At 54.3% G+C, this 17,018-nt stretch overlaps 1 protein-coding gene across 22 annotated transcripts in view; it reads right to left on the bottom strand.

Moving 5' to 3' along the window:
• Positions 1-15,056: 15,056 nt before the first annotated feature.
• MUC16 (mucin 16, cell surface associated) overlaps positions 15,057-17,018 on the bottom strand; it is a 71,906-nt gene continuing 69,944 nt past the window's right edge. For all 22 annotated transcript variants that reach the window (XM_059870131.1, XM_059870130.1, XM_059870127.1 and 19 more), the window contains 2 exons: positions 16,740-16,819; positions 15,057-15,729 (listed from right to left, as the gene is read on the bottom strand). In XM_059870131.1, coding sequence (XP_059726114.1) covers positions 15,631-15,729; positions 16,740-16,819 — 179 coding nt within the window. In that variant the 3' untranslated portion in view covers positions 15,057-15,630. The remainder of the gene's footprint in view (positions 15,730-16,739; positions 16,820-17,018) is intronic.

The following is a 17,018-nucleotide window of genomic DNA, read 5'->3' as shown; positions in this document are numbered from 1 at the left end:
TCCCTCCCTCCCCCCCGCTGGATGTCAAAGGTTTGGATTTTAAGTTGCACTTTTGGGTCTTATTTCTGTGACCAAAATGAAAGGAGAGGAATCTCTGCATTGGAATTTACTTGAAAAAATTGTGGTTTTATTTTTCAGGATAAAATAACCTTTCTAGGAAATGTTTGGAGCTGGCTGGCATGATTTTATTAATTCCCTAATGCCCTTGGAGAAAATGGAAATGCATCCATGGGAGACACAGCTGAGGGGCACCAGGACTCATCCCCAATCTGACCTGGTCCCACAAATTAGACAAAATTAAAAAGTTTTAATACAACCCCAGCAATTTTCCTACTTGTTTCTGCATTTCCCTGTGGCATAAACAACCTTCCTGAATTCCTCAGTGTTTGAGAGGGTAAAAAAAAAGCTTGAAAATGAGGAGAAAAAGGAAGAGCATAACACAGAATCCAGGAGGGAATGGAAGTGCTGTTGCATTATTTATGCCATGCCTTGAAGAAACAGCAGCAAAATAATCCTTTTTGGTGAGCACCATTGTGAAACCTAAAATTTCAGCATGGAAGAGGAGTGGGGGGGTTGTGTTTGAGCCCTAAAATTCTGCACAACTTCACAGGAACAGAAAAAGAGTCCCTGTGGCCACAGGTCTGTCACTCAATGATTCATTGTGGAAGCAGCACAACCACAGGGTTGGAGCTCCTGAGCCCCTCACGGTGGGAACAAGGACTCTCCCTGCCAAACTGGGCAGAATTTGGGAGATTTCAGTTAAAAGGTGTTGTTTTCTCAGTGGCTGGGGGATGCTGGTGGTGCTCAGAGGATGTTGAGTGTGGCCGCCCTGGGGAGGGGCTGAGGTGGGACCTGTCACAGCACCTCACTGACCACATCCCCACAGCTTGGATGGCACCTGAGAGATGGGATTTGCCTCTTGTTAACACTCTGGGCTTGGGTTTAATTTAGTTCCATTTATTATCTTTATTATTTCATTTCTGAGTCTCAGTCCAAGCCCAGGTGCCCCTTGCTGGGTGCTGCTCTTCAGCTTTTGCTGCCAAAGTTCAGAAGCTGAGCTTAGGATTTAGGGGGAAATATTGATGCTCTGCCCTGCCTGGGGCTATGAAACCAAACGTAAGATTGAAATTATTTAATTTTTAATAAGCTTTTTGACCCAAATCCTGAAGAGCTGGGGATTCCTCCATTGGATGGGACAGGGGAGTCTTTGGGGACGTTTGGTGACAAGTGCTGAGAGCTGAACCTCTCACAGCAGCTTCCTCTCATTTTCTGAGACACTTGGCCCTAAAGCAGCAGTTGAGAACTCTCAGTGTGTCAGGCACTTTCATCAGAAAAAACCCTATTTTTGTTCTTAATGCCTTTGAAGCAGAGGCTGCAGCTTCAGCATTAAAAGGCAATTTAATCACTAAACCCTCTTATTCCAAATAAACAGGGAGCTGGATGCCCAGAGAGTGGCAGTGGGAGGATGAGGAGCAGCACAGAGATTCCTCCAGGCCTGGGGGGTTTGCACATCCCCCTCCACCCCTGCTCCTCCCTCGGGAAGCACAGTTGGGATGTGAGAACTTGCACAATTCCCTTTGGCATCCTGGGTGGGAGAAATGATACTCACTTCCAAAAATGTAAAAGGTTTATTAAAACCTTATCAAAAATACGACAGGAGACTGAACAGAGAGAATATTACAGCACCTGGAGCAGAGGATTTTTCCCCCCACGTTCTCACCCACACAATGGAGGTTTTGCCTTTTAACCCTTTAGCCCCTCCCAAAGTTCTGTCCATTGGCTCCTTCTTTCCTGTCCTGGGGTGGAGTTCACTTCCTTAAGTCTTGGTTGGAGGTCAGGTTTTTATTGCCATAGTAACAGTCCTACCCTCCCAAATGTCCCAAACCCAGGCCACCCCTGATATCAGCACAAGGGGAGTAAAACACAACTCTAAATCTATAAACTTCTCTTAATACATGTACAGGATATTTGCCTTTTAATTGTGAGAGTCAAATATTGTATTACTCAGCTATCACACAGGGATCCTCACCTGGGGTTTTCTCCACCTTCCCAAGCACCTCTTGTCCTTCCCCAGGCTCAGCCCTGGTCCTGCCTGGCCCCTGGGAGCTGCTGGCTGCAGGAGGAGGCTCAGCCTCATCCCACTTCTCCTGAGTTGCTGCAGGTTGGGTACAGGATGTGCACAGGAACTTTCATTTCCCCTAAAAAGGGATGCCATGGTGGGGTGGAAAATTGGGGCAGGGGCTCCCAGTAGCTGGTGCTGGAGCTTGACAGGGAGAACCCTGTGACCCAGTGATTCAACCCCGGGAGATTAAACCCTAGATGTGGCCAAAGGTGATTTTTTGTGGGGTGTTGAGACCGCTGAAGAAATGAGTAACATTTCCCGGACAGGAGAGCCTGTGGGTCACAGAGCCCTTGTTCTCCAGACCTGCCTCAGCACCTGAACGGGAAACACTGGGGAGGATGGGATGCCAGGAGATCTAAAATAATCCACAGAATCCCAGAATATCCTGAGTGGGAAAGGACCCTCAGGGATGATCAGTGCAGCCCCTGTGCCTGCACAGCCACCCCAACACCCCCACCCTGAGCAGCCCTGAGAGCTCTGTCAGGGAGGGGCTGGGAACACAAACCCTGTGAGGAACCCCTGAGGGAGCTGGGGGTGCTCAGCCTGGAGAAAAGGAGACTCAGGGGTGCCCTGATCACTCTGCAGCTCCTGGAAGGTGCCTGTGCTCAGCTGGGGCTGGGCTCTTTCCCCAGGCAGCACTGACAGAACCAGAGCACACAGCCTCGAGGTGTGACAAGGGAAATTTGGGTTGGATATCAGGAAAAAGTTTTTACAGAAAGGGTGATAAAGTTCTGGAATGCTGCTGGGGAGGTGGTGCAGTCCCCATCCATGGGGGTGTTTAACAAAGCCTGGATGTGGCACTGGGTGCCAGGGTTCAGTTGGGGTGTTGGGGCTGGGCTGGACTCGATGATCTTGGAGGTCTCTTCCAACCCAGTGATTCTGGGAATTCTGTGAATTCTGTGTCCAAAGACTCCTGGAGCTCTGGCAGCCTTGGGACCATTCCCTGGGGAGCCTGGGCAGTGCCCAGCACCCTCGGGGGGAAGAACCTTGCCCTGAGCTCCATGCCAAGCCCTGGCCCAGCTCCAGCTGTTTCTGGGCTCCTGTCCCTGCTCACCACAGAGATCAGAGCTGCTCCTGGCCAGCTCCCCTTGGCACCAGAGCTGGGGAGCTTCAGCTCCAGCCACATCCCAGGAGAACTGGCCCAGAAAGGACAAGAAATGAGGCTGATGTCCAGATCCTGGGTGCCACAGGGAGATTTTGTTGCTGGAAAAGCTTGTGGTAGCACAGGGATGGGGTGTGGGGGGTGTGGATGGAGCAGCTCCCAGCAAACGACAGCCACAAGATTTCAGTAGGGAAACTCGAGTGATTTTGGCAAGTGGGGAGCAGGGGAGGAAAACAGCTTGAAAATGAGAAGAAAAAGGAAGAGCAAAACACAAATCCAGAAGGGAATGGAAATGCTGTTGCATTACTTATGCCATGCCTTGAAGGAACAGGGGCAATATAATGCTTTTTGGTGAGCACCACTGTGAAATCTAAAATTTCAGCGTGGAAGAGAAGTGGAAGACTTGTGTATGAGCCCCAAAATTCTGCACAACTTCACAGGAACAGAAAAAGAGCCCCAGAGCCCGTGAGTGAAAGGGAAGAGAGTGGAAAGGGTGCATTTAAAGGTTAACACTTGTCCTGGGAGAGAGGAGGTGAGTGTCTGTGCTCTGAAATAGCATCTGCTGACGCCGGTGTCTCACAAGTCTTTCTTAAAAGACCAATTATGTCCCTTTTTTTCCACTGCACTCGCTCAAAGCCCTGTTGAGGAGGGAGCCTGATGTGCATCATTGTGAGATCTCCGGTCGTCACCACCTTCCCAGTGTGGTAACATTAATTCACACCTCCCACACACACTGCCTTTCTCTAATACAGCAGCAACAACCTGGCATGGAGAGCGAGATTACAGCAGAAAAAGACTTTCCATTGAATTACCTCAATGTTTTGAGTGACCTCAAAAATCACACCATGCCTTTCTCCCCACTCTCTCCCGTTCCTGTTGCATCAGGGGGTTTTGCATCCCACTGAAAACACACCCAGTGTTTTTGTGAGTGAGGAGTGAAGGGCTCTGAGCACCAAGAGTGCCCTGGGCCCTGCAGGCTCTGAGCCAGGAGCAGCTGCAGGGGGATGTGTTTAGGGTGTGTTTGCTTTTTATCACCAAAAAGGACTCGGGGTGACCTGGGAGCTGCTGTCACCCCAGAGCCGGAGCAATCCCTGCAGCACAAAGGTGCTGCTGTCCCTGATGGGAACCTGAGCACAGCCCCTGCCATCCTGCTGGGCTGTGCCCATCTCCCCCAGCCCCTGCCATCCTGCTGGGCTGTGCCCATCTCCCCCAGCCCCTGCCATCCTGCTGGGCTATGCCCATCTCCCCCAGCCCCTGCCATCCTGCTGGGCTGTGCCCATCTCCCCCAGCCCCTGCCATCCTGCTGGGCTGTGCCCATCTCCCCCAGCCCCTGCCATCCTGCTGGGCTGTGCCCTTGTCCCCAAAGTCCCATCTGCACATTGATGTGCAGGGACCCAGAGCACTGTTGGAGCCCTGGCTGCTGGGAATTTCAGACTTTCTGTGCTGGCAGGCACTGACCCCCAGGAGAACACTGCATTGACCTGAGGCCATGGAGAAGCTTCCAGAATGGAATGACAGAACTGGGATTGTGGGTGTGGAGTTTGGATAGAAGTGTGTGATATCACAGGGTGGGAAACTTAGAGTTGGAGGGTTTAGAATACAGTAATAGATATAAAGCAAGATGGAGGTTTTGGGGTGGAGGCTGGTCCTTCTTCTCCACCTTCTTCTTCTTCTTCTTCTCCTTCTTCTTCCTTCTTCTTCTTCCTTCTTCTTCTTCTTCTTCTTCTTCTTCTTCTTCTTCTTCTTCTTCTTCTTCTTCTTCTTCTTCTTCTTCTTCTTCTTCTTTTTCTTCATCTTCTTCTTCTTCACCTTCTTCTCCATGGTTTGGGAGGTTTTGTGTAATTGGATAAAAAAGTCCACAGTGCAGGCCATGGGTGGTTGGTTATTGGGTTAAAAGTAAAAATAATTTAGGTGTCATTTCTAAATTGGGAAGTTTATCCTTAAAAGGCCTTGTAGAGAGAGAGATGGGGTTCCATTTTTAGTTTGTGAGAGTGAAGTGCTGCAGAACTCAGGGTTTGTGAGGCTGTGACATGGATAAGAACTGATAAACACCTGAGTCTGAACAAGAAATACCATCCCGTGCATTTAATCCTGACCTTGGCAAAAAGAAGTTAAGGCTCAGCAGAGCACCAGGTGGGTGTTTCTGGGCAGGTTCTACCACAGGAGCTGCCCCAGTGCTGGCACAGAGCACAGGGGACAGGGCACAGAGGCCTGGGGGGGCTCTGACTCTGCTTTAATTGACAGTCCCCAAAAGCTCGGTGGCAATCACTGCTGCCGTGAAACCTCTTCCCAAGTTCCCAAAGGAGCCATCCTCCTCCCTGGGAAAGGGAAGATAAAGAGGTGGTGGAGGTGTTTGATCACCTGCAGTGCTGGCAGTGCCCAGGCAGCCGCAGGGGATGTGGCAGAGTGGGCAGAGCAGCAGCTCCAAGGGCACTCCCAGCTCGTGGGGGTGGAGAGGAGAAAGCAGAGATGAACTCCCCACTCCTGCCTCCATCCCCACGGGGTGCTGGGGGGGGATCCAGGGAAAGGAGGAAGGAAAAAGGGGATTTGCAGGGCTGCAGCTGTGGTGTAAATGCAGCAGTGCAGCTGTGCCAGCTGTGCTGTGGCTGCAGCTGTGCCCGCTCAGGGCTGTGGCCATGGCAGGGATGACCACGGCACAAGAAGAGCCCTGACCCTGATAAACCTTTACCAGAAAAAGGAACGGTCTGAAAAACAAAGGTGTGATTCCTCAGCTGATACCAGTGATGCACAATAGCATCCCTGGTCCCACCCCGTGGCTCCCCTGCAGCTCACAGGAAATGAACTGCAGCTCTTTGCTCCTCGGGCTGTGGTTTGTGTGACACAGTGCCACAGCTCAGCCACAGGGACAGCCCTGGGCAGGCAGCACCAGGGGCTGTGTGGGGCTGTGTCACCGTCATATTTTCTGGTAAATCCTCTGGGAAAAATTCCTCACCTGGGAAGCTGAGAAGCCTCAGAGAAAAATGAAAACAGTAATTATCTGATTGCTGCACCTGTGTTTGCTGCTTTGGAATGTGGTTTGGACATTGTTTACCAACAGGAGAATGTTTCATTGGTTTCATGTAAATTGTTTTTATTTAATGGCCAATCAGTGCCAAGCTGTGTTGAGGATCTGGAAAGAGTCACGAATTTCTCATTATTATCTTTTAGCCTTCAGTCTGTATCCTTTCTCTATTCTTTAGTATGGTTTAGTATAGCATTTTTTCATATATTATAGATCATAAAATAATAAATGAGCCTTCTGTGAACATGGAGTCAGATTCCTTCCTTTCCTTCCAACAACAGGGGTCTCAGAAAATCCCATAGGACTGGCAGTGGCTCTGGGGGCTCCCAGGAGCTGCTCCTTCCTCCAGAGAGCTCAGACTGGGGCTGGCTTTGTACGGAGAATGAACGGCTTTTCTCTGGAAGTTTCAGGGGGAATGAAGTGATCACTTGGAATCTATTTGAAAATGAAACACTCTTTGCTAGTCAGCAATCCCAGGGAAAGAGTCCTGCCAGATTCCTCCAGCATCTCTGACCCCTCCTCCCTGCATCCATCTGGCATCTGTCCTGCATCCCTCCCTCATTCCTGCGGCCTCCCCTCTGGCCCTGCCCTGTCCCTGTGACACCCGTGGCCCATCCCAGGGCCCTGCCACATTCCCTGCAGTGGCCAGGGCCTTTCCTGGCTCTTGGGCCAGCTCTGGGAATGTTTCCCATGCTCTGGGAGGGGTGTCCTGCTGCTGTGGTGCTGCCAGGGCCATCCCAGAGCCTGTGAGCTCCTGGGGCCATTGGAGCAGGGCAGGGACTGGGGAGCCCCATGGCAGGGTCCTGCAGGGCTGGGGCAGCACAATTCCCTGGGGCAGGAACACACCCCTGGCCTTGGGACCGGCATGGAATCCCCTGGGACTGGGCGTCCCCAAGGGCCCTGTGACATCACCTGGGTCTGGGTGAGGTCAGTGGAAGGCCTGCCCTGGCAACCCCGGTGTTGGGGGTCCCTGGGCACCTCAGCCCTGCCCCAGAGGTGTCACAGTCCCTGCAGGGAGCAGCACGTCCTGTGAGACCCTGCTGGGCACTGCCCGGGGCTGCGCTGGCCACCCGCTGCCACCAAGTGGCCCTGCCTGAGCCACAGGTGTCACCTTGCTGGGAATGGCATGGCTGACCTGCCCTGGCTGAGCACAGGTAGGTGTCCCTTGGGCTGTTTGGGATCGTGGAGGTGACAGCAAACCCTGCAGGGGACAGCAAATCCTGCAGGGGACACCAAGATGTGCAGGTGACACCAAACCCTGCAGGTGACACCAAGATGTGCAGGTGGCACCAAACCCTGCAGGGGACACCAAGAGGTGCAGGTGGCACCAAACCCTGCAGGGCACACCAAGCCATGGAGGTGACAGCAAACCCTTCAGGTGACACCAAACCCTTCAGGTGCCACCAAGATGTGCAGGTGACACCAAACTCTTCAGGCGACACAAAACTCTTTAGGTGACACCAGGCCATGGAGGTGGCACCAAACCCTTCAGGTGACACCAAGCCATGCAGGCGACACCAGGCCATGCAGGTGACACCAAACCCTGCAGGTGATACCAAACTCTTCAGGTGACACCAGGCCATGCAGGTGACACCTAAACTTGCCAGTAAATTCCGTGACTGCCACTGACAAAATGATGCATTTGCTGCTACAACAAGCAGTTCCCAAATTAAATTCCTGGCTGGGCCTGGTGGAGATCTCCTGGCTGCCCCAGGATGAGGCTCCAGTGGAGAAATGCTAATGAGATGCAATTAGATTAATTAACTCTTTAGAGGAAGGACTGAGGGGGACGAGCAGGAGGGATGAGCTCTTGCCTGCAGAGCTGTAAATCCCAGCTGGGGCTGGGTGGTCTGGAGCCTGCTCTGGGCAGGCAGCTCAGGTTGCCCCTGTTCTCCCCATGAAAGGTGGGTCAGGGTGGAATTGTGGCCCTGGGAAGTGGTGCTGGGCTGGTGCTGAGAGCAGGAGGTGGCAGAGGGCTCTGAGTGTGAGACTCCCTGAAGGGGAGCAGGTGCTGAGGCCCTTCCAGCTCTCGCAGTGCAAGTCAGCTTCTCATCTCCACTGTCGGCTTCATTCGTGGCTTTTTGGGAGTGAGAGATTGCCCAGGGGAGAGGGGAATCGGGGAAGGAAACTGAGGCCCAGCAGGGACAGGCAGCTGAAGATCCAGGGCTGCCAAGGCAGCAGCTGCTGCTCTGATGGCACAAAGCTGGGCCAGGGCTTGGCATGGAGCTCAGGGCAAGGTTCTTCCCCCCAGGGTGCTGGGCACTGCCCAGGCTCCCCAGGGAATGGTCCCAAGGCTGCCAGAGCTCCAGGAGCTCTCAGGGCTGCTCAGGCTGGGGGTGTTGGGGTGGCTGTGCAGGGACAGGGGCTGGGCTGATCATCCCTGAGGGTCCTTTCCAAGATTCTATGATTCTCATTATTTTCTGATAAAATCTTCCAGGATTTTGTGATTCTCAGCCCTTCTTGGTCACTCAGCTTTTCTGGGTCAGACTAGGAGCTGGGAATTCCTTCCCCCTCCCCCCGTCCCTGTCACAGGGTGGCAGCCACACTCAGGACACTCAGGGTGACAGGCTGCATCCCTCCCTCATTCCTGCGGCCTCCCCTCTGCCCCTGCCCTGTCCCTGTGACACCCGTGGCCCATGCCACGGCCCTGCCACATTCCCTGCAGTGGCCAGGGCCTTTCCTGGCTCTTGGGCCAGCTCTGGGAATGTTTCCCATGCTCTGGGAGGGGTGTCCTGCTGCTGTGGTGCTGCCAGGGCCATCCCAGAGCCTGTGAGCTCCTGGGGCCATTGGAGCAGGGCAGGGACTGGGGAGCCCCATGGCAGTGTCCTGCAGGGCTGGGGCAGCACAATTCCCTGGGGCAGGAACACACCCCTGGCCTTGGGACCGGCATGGAATCCCCTGGGACTGGGCGTCCCCAAGGGCCCTGTGACATCACCTGGGTCTGGGTGAGGTCAGTGGAAGGCCTGCCCTGGCAACCCCGGTGTTGGGGGTCCCTGGGCACCTCAGCCCTGCCCCAGAGGTGTCACAGTCCCTGCAGGGAGCAGCACGTCCTGTGAGACCCTGCTGGGCACTGCCCGGGGCTGCGCTGGCCACCCGCTGCCACCAAGTGGCCCTGCCTGAGCCACAGGTGTCACCTTGCTGGGATTGGCATGGCTGAGCTGCCCTGGCTGAGCACAGGTAGGTGTCCCTTGGGCTGTTTGGGATGGTGGAGGTGACAGCAAACCCTGCAGGGGACAGCAAATCCTGCAGGGGACACCAAGATGTGCAGGTGGCACCAAACCCTGCAGGGCGCACCAAGCCATGGAGGTGACACCAAATCCTGCAGGTGACACCAAACCCTTCAGGTGCCACCAAGATGTGCAGGTGACACCAAACTCTTCAGGTGACACCAGGCCATGAAGGGGGCACCAAACCCTACAGGTGACACCAAACCCTTCAGGTGCCGCCAAACATTTTAGGTGACACCAGGCCATGGAGGTGGCACCAAACCCTTCAGGTGACACCAAGCCATGCAGGTGACACCACACCCTGCAGGTGATACCAAACTCTTCAGGTGACACCAGGCCATGCAGTTGACAACTAAGCTTGCCAGTAAATTCCGTGACTGCCACTGACAAATTGGTGCATTTGCTGTTACAACAAGCAGTTCCCAAATTAAATTCCTGGCTGGGCCTGGTGGAGATCTCCTGGCTGCCCCAGGATGAGGCTCCAGTGGAGAAATGCTAATGAGATGCAATTAGATTAATTAACTCTTTAGAGGAAGGACTGAGGGGGACGAGCAGGAGGGATGAGCTCTTGCCTGCAGAGCTGTAAATCCCAGCTGGGGCTGGGTGGTCTGGAGCCTGCTCTGGGCAGGCAGCTCAGGTTGCCCCTGTTCTCCCCATGAAAGGTGGGTCAGGGTGGAATTGTGGCCCTGGGAAGTGGTGCTGGGCTGGTGCTGAGAGCAGGAGGTGGCAGAGGGCTCTGAGTGTGAGACTCCCTGAAGGGGAGCAGGTGCTGAGGCCCTTCCAGCTCTCGCAGTGCAAGTCAGCTTCTCATCTCCACTGTCGGCTTCATTCGTGGCTTTTTGGGAGTGAGAGATTGCCCAGGGGAGAGGGGAATCGGGGAAGGAAACTGAGGCCCAGCAGGGACAGGCAGCTGAAGATCCAGGGCTGCCAAGGCAGCAGCTGCTGCTCTGATGGCACAAAGCTGGGCCAGGGCTTGGCATGGAGCTCAGGGCAAGGTTCTTCCCCCCAGGGTGCTGGGCACTGCCCAGGCTCCCCAGGGAATGGTCCCAAGGCTGCCAGAGCTCCAGGAGCTCTCAGGGCTGCTCAGGGTGGGGGTGTTGGGGTGGCTGTGCAGGGACAGGGGCTGGGCTGATCATCCCTGAGGGTCCTTTCCAAGATTCTATGATTCGCATTATTTTCTGATAAAATCTTCCAGGATTTTGTGATTCTCAGCCCTTCTTGGTCACTCAGCTTTTCTGGGTCAGACTGGGAGCTGGGAATTCCTTCCCCCTCCCCACGTCCCTGTCACAGGGTGGCAGCCACACTCAGGACACTCAGGGTGACAGGCTGCATCCCTCCCTCATTCCTGCGGCCTCCCCTCTGCCCCTGCCCTGTCCCTGTGACACCCGTGGCCCATCCCAGGGCCCTGCCACATTCCCTGCAGTGGCCAGGGCCTTTCCTGGCTCTTGGGCCAGCTCTGGGAATGTTTCCCATGCTCTGGGAGGGGTGTCCTGCTGCTGTGGTGCTGCCAGGGCCATCCCAGAGCCTGTGAGCTCCTGGGGCCATTGGAGCAGGGCAGGGACTGGGGAGCCCCATGGCAGTGTCCCTGCAGGGCTGGGGCAGCACAATTCCCTGGGGCAGGAACACACCCCTGGCCTTGGGACCGGCATGGAATCCCCTGGGACTGGGCGTCCCCAAGGGCCCTGTGACATCACCTGGGTCTGGGTGAGGTCAGTGGAAGGCCTGCCCTGGCAACCCCGGTGTTGGGGGTCCCTGGGCACCTCAGCCCTGCCCCAGAGGTGTCACAGTCCCTGCAGGGAGCAGCACGTCCTGTGAGACCCTGCTGGGCACTGCCCGGGGCTGCGCTGGCCACCCGCTGCCACCAAGTGGCCCTGCCTGAGCCACAGGTGTCACCTTGCTGGGATTGGCATGGCTGAGCTGCCCTGGCTGAGCACAGGTAGGTGTCCCTTGGGCTGTTTGGGATCGTGGAGGTGACAGCAAACCCTGCAGGGGACAGCAAATCCTGCAGGGGACACCAAGATGTGCAGGTGGCACCAAACCCTGCAGGGCGCACCAAGCCATGGAGGTGACACCAAATCCTGCAGGTGACACCAAACCCTTCAGGTGCCACCAAGATGTGCAGGTGACACCAAACTCTTCAGGTGACACCAGGCCATGGAGGGGGCACCAAACCCTACAGGTGACACCTAACCCTGCAGGTGACACCAAGCCATGCAGGTGACAGCTAAGCTTGCCAGTAAATTCCGTGACTGCCACGGACAAAATGATGCTTTTGCTGCTACAACAAGCAGTTCCCAAATTAAATTCCTGGCTGGGCCTGTTGGAGATCTCCTGGCTGCCCCAGGATGAGGCTCCAGTGGAGAAATGCTAATGAGATGCAATTAGATTAATTAACTCTTTAGAGGAAGGACTGAGGGGGATGAGCAGGAGGGATGAGCTCTTGCCTGCAGAGCTGTAAATCCCAGCTGGGGCTGGGTGGTCTGGAGCCTGCTCTGGGCAGGCAGCTCAGGTTGCCCCTGTTCTCCCCATGAAAGGTGGGTCAGGGTGGAATTGTGGCCCTGGGAAGTGGTGCTGGGCTGGTGCTGAGAGCAGGAGGTGGCAGAGGGCTCTGAGTGTGAGACTCCCTGAAGGGGGGCAGGTGCTGAGGCCCTTCCAGCTCTCCCAGTGCAAGTCAGCTTCTCATCTCCACTGTCGGCTTCACTCGTGGCTTTTTGGGAGTGAGAGATTCCCCAGGGGAGAGGGGAATCGGGGAAGGAAACTGAGGCCCAGCAGGGACCGGCAGCTGAAGATCCAGGGCTGCCAAGGCAGCAGCTGCTGCTCTGATGGCACAAAGCTGGGCCAGGGCTTGGCATGGAGCTCAGGGCAAGGTTCTTCCCCCCAGGGTGCTGGGCACTGCCCAGGCTCCCCAGGGAATGGCCCCAAGGCTGCCAGAGCTCCAGGAGCTCCCAGGGCTGCTCAGGGTGGGGGTGTTGGGGTGGCTGTGCAGGGTCAGGGGCTGGGCTGATCATCCCTGAGGGTCCCTTCCAAGATTCTATGATTCTCATTATTTTCTGATAAAATCTTCCAGGATTTTGTGATTCTCAGCCCTTCTTGGTCACTCAGCTTTTCTGGGTCAGACTGGGAGCTGGGAATTCCTTCCCCCTCCCCCCGTCCCTGTCACAGGGTGGCAGCCACACTCAGGACACTCAGGGTGACAGGCTGCATCCCTCCCTCATTCCTGCGGCCTCCCCTCTGCCCCTGCCCTGTCCCTGTGACACCCGTGGCCCATCCCAGGGCCCTGCCACATTCCCTGCAGTGGCCAGGGCCTTTCCTGGCTCTTGGGCCAGCTCTGGGAATGTTTCCCATGCTCTGGGAGGGGTGTCCTGCTGCTGTGGTGCTGCCAGGGCCATCCCAGAGCCTGTGAGCTCCTGGGGCCATTGGAGCAGGGCAGGGACTGGGGAGCCCCATGGCAGTGTCCCTGCAGGGCTGGGGCAGCACAATTCCCTGGGGCAGGAACACACCCCTGGCCTTGGGACCGGCATGGAATCCCCTGGGACTGGGCGTCCCCAAGGGCCCTGTGACATCACCTGGGTCTGGGTGAGGTCAGTGGAAGGCCTGCCCTGGCAACCCCGGTGTTGGGGGTCCCTGGGCACCTCAGCCCTGCCCCAGAGGTGTCACAGTCCCTGCAGGGAGCAGCACGTCCTGTGAGACCCTGCTGGGCACTGCCCGGGGCTGCGCTGGCCACCCGCTGCCACCAAGTGGCCCTGCCTGAGCCACAGGTGTCACCTTGCTGGGATTGGCATGGCTGAGCTGCCCTGGCTGAGCACAGGTAGGTGTCCCTTGGGCTGTTTGGGATCGTGGAGGTGACAGCAAACCCTGCAGGGGACAGCAAATCCTGCAGGGGACACCAAGATGTGCAGGTGGCACCAAACCCTGCAGGGCGCACCAAGCCATGGAGGTGACACCAAATCCTGCAGGTGACACCAAACCCTTCAGGTGCCACCAAGATGTGCAGGTGACACCAAACTCTTCAGGTGACACCAGGCCATGGAGGGGGCACCAAACCCTACAGGTGACACCTAACCCTGCAGGTGACACCAAGCCATGCAGGTGACAGCTAAGCTTGCCAGTAAATTCCGTGACTGCCACGGACAAAATGATGCTTTTGCTGCTACAACAAGCAGTTCCCAAATTAAATTCCTGGCTGGGCCTGTTGGAGATCTCCTGGCTGCCCCAGGATGAGGCTCCAGTGGAGAAATGCTAATGAGATGCAATTAGATTAATTAACTCTTTAGAGGAAGGACTGAGGGGGATGAGCAGGAGGGATGAGCTCTTGCCTGCAGAGCTGTAAATCCCAGCTGGGGCTGGGTGGTCTGGAGCCTGCTCTGGGCAGGCAGCTCAGGTTGCCCCTGTTCTCCCCATGAAAGGTGGGTCAGGGTGGAATTGTGGCCCTGGGAAGTGGTGCTGGGCTGGTGCTGAGAGCAGGAGGTGGCAGAGGGCTCTGAGTGTGAGACTCCCTGAAGGGGGGCAGGTGCTGAGGCCCTTCCAGCTCTCGCAGTGCAAGTCAGCTTCTCATCTCCACTGTCGGCTTCACTCGTGGCTTTTTGGGAGTGAGAGATTCCCCAGGGGAGAGGGGAATCGGGGAAGGAAACTGAGGCCCAGCAGGGACAGGCAGCTGAAGATCCAGGGCTGCCAAGGCAGCAGCTGCTGCTCTGATGGCACAAAGCTGGGCCAGGGCTTGGCATGGAGCTCAGGGCAAGGTTCTTCCCCCCGAGGGTGCTGGGCACTGCCCAGGCTCCCCAGGGAATGGTCCCAAGGCTGCCAGAGCTCCAGGAGCTCTCAGGGCTGCTCAGGCTGGGGGTGTTGGGGTGGCTGTGCAGGGTCAGGGGCTGGGCTGATCATCCCTGAGGGTCCTTTCCAAGATTCTATGATTCTCATTATTTTCTGATAAAATCTTCCAGGATTTTGTGATTCTCAGCCCTTCTTGGTCACTCAGCTTTTCTAGGTCAGACTGGGAGCTGGGAATTCCTTCCCCCTCCCCACGTCCCTGTCACAGGGTGGCAGCCACACTCAGGGTGACAGGGACACTGCAGAGGTTTTTTGCAAGAGCTCTGAGAGCTTTTAATCTATGTTTGCTGACATAATTGGTGCTCCAAGCCCTTTGTTGGAGCGAGCAAACAGATCCTAATCCCCTGCAGGGAGCTCTGAGCTGGGGGTGAACCGGTTGCACCTGCCCTGGAAGAGCTTGGCTTTGAAAGCAAAACCCACTTTGGTTGCGTGGAAACATTGCCTGCAGTGGGAGGATTAATGACTAATGGTGGGTTTGTTAATTCTAATTGAATGCTTTCACTTTTAGGGAGTTCATTTAACGGTAGGCTCAAATAATTGCAGAGAAACAGCCCTGAGTCTTGTGCTCCATGGAAACTGGGGCACACATTGGGGGTTTTGGGGCAATTCTGGTTGGGTGAGAGGGGCAGGAAAAGGTGCTGAACTCTAAAAACAGATCCTGTGCAGTGAAATGGGCGCTGAGGAGCAAAACCTCCAGGATTTCTGCAGAGTTTCTGATCTGGGATGATAAAAATGCTGCTACAGAGGAAACACAACTTCATGGCAGTAGAACATGGCATTTATTGAACTGAAATCAGCAGGAATCTCAAAAAACACAGCCTGGCTGTGTCACACTCAGATTTAACAAGGTCTCTTTACATCAAAATGTCATCATTATAAATAGATTAAATATTTCAATTAATTTAAAGTATTTACATTTTCAAGCTCAGTGGTGAAAAAGCTAAAATCTAGGTGGGATTTCTAAGTCTACAGCAGTCAGTCCCCAAAAATCTCTAAATTAGTATAATTTTTTTCAGAAAACTGACGTTAACACTGAAGGGCTTTGCAAACTGCAGCTCCTGGTAGTTTTTATTTTCATTTGGTAGTGTACTATTTATATAAAATTTACATTTCTATAAAACACTGCAGTGCTTAAAAAAATATATTTTCCTCAGCACCTGCACTGTTGGCAGTTTCCTCGAGTATGAAAAGAATCATGACAATAGTGCAAAGATTTGTCTCAAGGCGAGAGAAAATGTTGAAATAATTTATAAAAGAAACATTTTCTAGGTTTATAACTATTTTTCCTTCATCAGTGGACGAAAAGGTCTGGGAAGACCAAGCTGAGGTGTCAGTGAACCTTCCCTGTGCTGGGGTGGGGGAAGTACAACCCATAGAGGCCTTGCTGCACCTGGTACAGGTGGGACTTCCTCCTCAGGCAGGAGAGGACCTGGTGGGAAAAGAGCAAAAATTAATGGGAAAAAGAACCAAAATTAGTGACAAAAGAGACCAAAATTAATGACAAAAAAGACCACAATTAATGACAAAAAGACTATAATTAATGGCAAAAAAAAAAAATTGAATCCATGCTCTGCCCACCATTAGGTGTCCCCAAGTCACGTTGCCAGGTGGGAAGGGAGGGATTTTGGGAATAAAAATCCCAAAATGCCTAAAGCTGTGAGGCAGCTCTGCAGCAGAGGGGTTTCCTCTCCTAAGTCCTGTAATTTTGTCTCCTGAACCTCTCTGCTCTCTGTAGATTTAGCTCCTCTCCTCAGCTGGTGCAAAGCAATGTTTTCAAGCAGTGCTTTTAAGGTGGTGTTCCCCATCAAAACACCACCAGAGGTGGGAAGAGGATCTGCTCTGCCTTTTCCAGGGATTTGCAGCTGGAGCATGGCCTATCCCTAACTTTAACCCTGCCAGGCTGTAGCAGTCTGTAGGCTAAAAGCACTGAAATTATTTATAATTTATATTTATTGTAGTTAAAGAGCACAAAATTCCCCCTGTGGCTCCCACAGGCTGTTAAAAATGTTGGGTTTGGCACTCCCTCACCTGGAACCTGCCCATCCTGCAGGTGTTTGGGCAGGGAAGAGGTTTAGGAAATGCTGCAGAGGATTCCCTGTTTCCACCTGTGGATTCCCTAATTCCTGCTCCTCCTCTTGGTGTTGGCCTCACCTTTGGGTTTGTGTTTTTCCCTCTGCAAAAACCCAGTGCCAGCCACGATCCTGCTGCTTTTCTAGAAGGAAAATTCTGCTTCCTTTTCTAAAAATCTGCTCAGCTGAGTCTAAATTCCCTTCCCCATCCCCAGTGCTTGGAAGAGCTGGAAGGGAGTGAAGGATTTGGGGTGGTTTTTGCTGTTTCCAGGCACTGCTCCCACTGGGATCCTTGGGAATGTGTCTGGATGTCCCTCCTGGGGCTCTGCAGGAGTCAAGGGACAGGTGGGACAGCAAAGGGGACACTCACCAGGAAGCACAGCAAGAGGAGGAGGATGAAGCCCAGCAGGGTGAAAAGGCAGATGAGGATGATGGCCCAGAACTGAAGCTCTGAAAAGGGAAAAAAAGGAGCATGTCAGGTTTAGAGACTCTTCCATGTGGGATTGTGAGAGGGAGATCTCACCCTGGCCAAGTTCAGAAGTGCTGAACACTCTGTAGGTCTGGGCAAATTACAGAAATTTGGGGAAATGGAGTGAGGGTTCAGGGATCCACAACCTTAAATGCCCCCAGCTGATTCCAGGGATGTTCA

This window comes from Haemorhous mexicanus, chromosome 29 (genome assembly GCF_027477595.1).
Source record: "Haemorhous mexicanus isolate bHaeMex1 chromosome 29, bHaeMex1.pri, whole genome shotgun sequence".
Taxonomy (NCBI): Eukaryota; Metazoa; Chordata; class Aves; order Passeriformes; family Fringillidae; genus Haemorhous; species Haemorhous mexicanus.
This window is presented reverse-complemented; position numbering and strand designations above follow the sequence as displayed.